Source organism: Pterocles gutturalis, unplaced genomic scaffold, assembly GCF_000699245.1.
Source record: "Pterocles gutturalis isolate BGI_N339 unplaced genomic scaffold, ASM69924v1 scaffold40777, whole genome shotgun sequence".
In the NCBI taxonomy this organism is placed as follows: Eukaryota; Metazoa; Chordata; class Aves; order Pterocliformes; family Pteroclidae; genus Pterocles; species Pterocles gutturalis.
The window spans coordinates 11,223-15,569 of NW_010111991.1; the positions used below are offsets into that span (position 1 = coordinate 11,223).

General features: G+C 37.4%; 1 protein-coding gene across 1 annotated transcript in view; it reads left to right on the plus strand.

Moving 5' to 3' along the window:
- SLC37A1 (solute carrier family 37 (glucose-6-phosphate transporter), member 1) overlaps positions 1-4,347 on the plus strand; it is a gene marked incomplete at its 5' end in the record, with an annotated part of 28,363 nt that overhangs the window by 10,521 nt on the left and 13,495 nt on the right. The window contains one exon of the mRNA XM_010073890.1: positions 3,076-3,159. Coding sequence (XP_010072192.1) covers positions 3,076-3,159 — 84 coding nt within the window. The remainder of the gene's footprint in view (positions 1-3,075; positions 3,160-4,347) is intronic.

Below are 4,347 nucleotides of genomic sequence, written 5' to 3' on the forward strand. Positions count from 1 at the left end.
TGTTCCATTCACCACCCTTTTCCCTAGTCCCAGAAAGGGGCTATCATTTGACCTAGTCTCCTCTAGGACACCAGCAAGATCATAGCTCTGGGCATAGTCTCATTGTGTAGGGATGCATTTGACCTTCTGTTTCCCTGGAAACCTTGCCCTCCAGAGCAGAAGACATACTTCTTCCTTCCCTGTTCCATATATTCACAGCTGCAAAACTTGTAGGAGGTTTATAAAAGTGCTTCCCCACCTGCCTCGGACCTTTCTCAGATTAAGATTTGCCATTGTCTTGGGAAGCTGTATGCCATTTGAATTGCTCGAAATACCTCTCTTCAGACCTGTGTGGTCTGCAAAGTACAATGGATTCGAAATTCTTAGTGAATAGGGCTCACAGCTTCTGTTAGCTGCGGGGAGGCTGGTTTTAGAAGTTAATTAATAAGGTAGGAATAGAAGTTCCAAGAAGATCTACAAATGCAGAGGTGGTAATGACCATGTCTGTTTGTAAAGAAAAAACAGATTGCTAATTGAAGGAAGGCTCATGTAATAAGATAGACTGTGTCATTACTGGGAACAAAAAATTTCAGACAAATTGTACAAGAGGTAGAATTTGCTGACAGGCATAAAATGCTAGCTACCCTTTTTTTGCTCAGTCATTTCAGTGACAACTTGAACAACCAGCGTGCTTTTGCAAATAGTTAGAAATGTTTTTGGTTTTGTTTTGTTTAGTTTTTTTTTCCCAAGAAACTAAAGGAACGTACACACTTGCTTTGCTTATAAAGCTGTAGTAGGTCACTTTGGACAGACGTTTTGATTAGGTGCAGGTAGCTCTGCCAGCTGGTGCCAGAAGCAGAACCTCATTGTGGAAGAATGAGACCAGTTAAATTTAAGCACAACTAAAATAAATGCTCAACATGAAGAAAGGACTTAGGGTAGATTTATATTAAGATTTATAGGTCAGATTCATCTGTTTGATCACTATCTTGGATGAATTTGATCTACTGTTTATTTGCAGCATGATCATGTGCCCAGTATTTCTGCAGAGTTTGTGGTGGTGAGTAGTCTGATTTCATTGAGTTGTCTAGAAGCACAGACAGAGAGCCAAGCACAGAGCCTTGAATGCGGGGTTCTTATTCTTTATTCACCGATTACTTGGGGTATGCTTTGCTTGTATTCATCTTGGCTCTGATTTATGAATCTGAAATTGGTTTCAAAACAAATATTTGAGCACAATGAAGTGCTTTTAAGTGCTAGTGTTGGAGACTTAATCTGTGACTTTCCTAAAGGCTATACCTATGACAAATGCAAGCAAGAAATCAGTGTACTTTGTTAAGCATTGGTGCACTTCAGTATAATGAAGTTAGTAGCTTCGATGGCATTTGTGAAATGTGATGATTTAGAACTATTTTTATTGCTTCTCATCTTTCCTCACTGTACCTTTTTTTTTCCCCATAAGTAAACGTGTTAGTTGCAGCACGTTCATACAGACCTGTCTTTATGTTCTAGGAACTTTCTTTAACCTGACTTTGCATTTCCAGGAAACTTAGCTCTCTTAAACTCCTGTGGCAAAGTGCTTGAGCATCTAAAAGATACCAGGCTGGTATTTTTACCTTCTAAAAAGGAGAAAGAAGTCTAAGCATTAAATGTGCAGCCTCTCAGTCTAGTCCTTTTCCCCAGACATTTCCTCCTTACCACAGTAAATCTTATTTTTGACAGTCAAATAAAAAAGTCTTTAATTTTTTCTCTGCTGAGCTGCTGAATAAAGATGTAGATGACTTGTCTCAAGATAATGGACTTTCTTCGTCACAAATTATTGTAAATCACTTTTTTGACAAAAGCCTAATTTTCTATAAGATAAAATTTAAAAATCTGTTTTATCAGAACCAGGGTGATTGAGTGTTGTTTGTTTATTTTGGGAAATGCCTGCCCAAGACTGCTTGCACCTCAGCTCTGCACTGAACATCAGAAATACTTTAGTTTATCCTCAAAAGTTTTTTGCCTTCTTAGAAGGATTTAGTTGATGAATGGCAGTTAGTCTAAAGAATACTGCAATACCTAGCCTTGTATTTTTGTTGGGGAAGAGTTATCTAGGGATTCATTTTGAATTCAAATGTTCGGTGAGGATGAGCATTTCTTTTTTGCTTGTGGTGATGGGTTTGGGGGGGTTTTATTTGGGCAGGGTTGGGGTGTTTTGGTTTTGTTGTTTGTGGTGCGCTGGTTTTTTTTTTTATGTGGCATCTAGAGTGTGAGTATACACTTAAACAAACGTCTCATCCCTGAGGAATGCACAGTGCCTCCTGTGGTTAGCAATAGGTTGTCCCTTCCTGACTGCAGCCGTACTTTGAATCTCTATAATTTGTCAAACCCTGATGTCCCTGGCAAATCTTTCTAGACCAAGGATCTCAAAATTAGATTTTTCCAAAGAATGCAATTGTGGTGCGAACTGATATGCTAATACACTTGTTAATAAGTAAGTATAAAAAGCAGGTCCATCTGTGGCCTAAAATATAGCTTGTTGCCTCAATTTCTGGACTGAGCATGCTGGAGGTGCTCAGACTCTTCATTAACCCTCCTGCCCACAAGAGCACAGTCTGTTTCTGGGTTAGAAGAATATAGTGAGAATAAGATAAAGGGGTAAACTTGTCTCTTAAAAGGAAGGGGAAATGAAGAATCAAGGTTTTCCTGAAATAAATCAACTTCTGTAGTTGCTACTAAAATCATCTGCTTCTGAGAAAAAACTAAGTTTCCAATGTCAATTCAGGTTCAGTAGAGGAAAAAGCAGCTAAAGATGTTAAGAATGGCATGGTCATGTTCTAAATTCACTATGCTGCTTGAGTATAAAAACATTATGAAGTTAGCCTTCAAATAAATTTGTAATTGCGTTTTATGTACGTTGCCATAGGTCTGCATAAGAACTTTAAAAACCCCAAATACACAGTCATTAAATTAAAGATGCTTCATTTGGGGTTATGTTTATGTTACAATGCACGAAGTCTTTTGTTGCAGAGAAATTATTATCAATAATGTAGTCCTTTAAAAAACAAGCAACAAAAATACTGTTTTTTTAATTTTGTTTTTTTTTTTTTCCAGAGTTCTAAAACCATCCTGAACGGTGCATCTCGATTCAGAGTCCAGATGCCAACCTTAAATGCTAAGGAAACCAGCAAACCTCAGGTGAAATATAACATATTGTTATAAAATAGCATAGCAGGCTTCTAAAGCTCATATGGAATATTTACAGCAGATTTACTATTGGTAAAGATGCCTCTTCCTTTTACTATGCTGAAATCTACTTCTGTCTTTGTGCATAAATGTACCTTCAGACGAGGGAACTAAGGATTATCCTAACATAAATACTGTGAACTGAGCTGAATAAGATAGCATGCTTACTGAGTTGGTCTTACCTTGTAATCTTTGTATAATTCCAGCAAAAGTAATGCACTGCAAAATATTTTAAAGATAGCCCATTTGAAATCTTTAAACTACTTATATGTTTGTCCCCTCCTTGCAGTCCCACTTCTCTCCCTTTCTAATGTAATAGATGTATATACTTACAAGATTATACACAGGGACAGAGAGTTCTAAATATGAACAATTATTCACAGAAATCCTGCTTAAAATTTGGAACTGTAAGTTCTGGTAATTCTCACTGGAAATTGAATTCTGGGTTTGCCTATTTGTGGGCAAAAAGACGTTTTATCTTGTGATGGACATTAACAGAAAATTTCCATTTGAATTTTTCTATTTGTATTCAGTATGCTTGGCACATCGTATCCTGAGAGGATAACTTCTTTTTAACTTATTTCAGACTTTTACAGGAAAATAGAAACTTCCTGTTATTTTCTTCCTTTGCCCATGGAATAATAATCAGCATTCACAGGATATAATAATCAGTGTTGATGAAACTGTTTTGACATTTTTGCTAAGGAAACGCTTTACTCATAATTTTGTTGAGTCCAGCTTAAACCCCCTCTGTACTGAGTTTACTGACATTCATTTTGAGCTGCCCAAGAACACTATCCAGCCCAGAAACCATTTGTCAATATTATTTCACAGCTAGCTGGATGATAAGGGGAGAAGATGTATGAATATCAATAAGTGTCTTTAAACAAGTCATGAAGACTGAGCTAAAATATGGTCAGCAAATTAGCAGACAAAGATTTCACTTTTAACTCTGCTTGTACCTCTACTGTCAGCTTGTGCAAAGAGTCTGCATAAGAAATGGGCAAGGAAAACATATCCCCTCTCACACTTCTGTTCCCTTGTGAGCAGAAAAGAGACACAACATGGACAACAAAGCATGAGGGCACTTGCTGTCAATCCTGTCAATATTCTTTTCTTCCCCCCCTGCGCCTGTTTCCG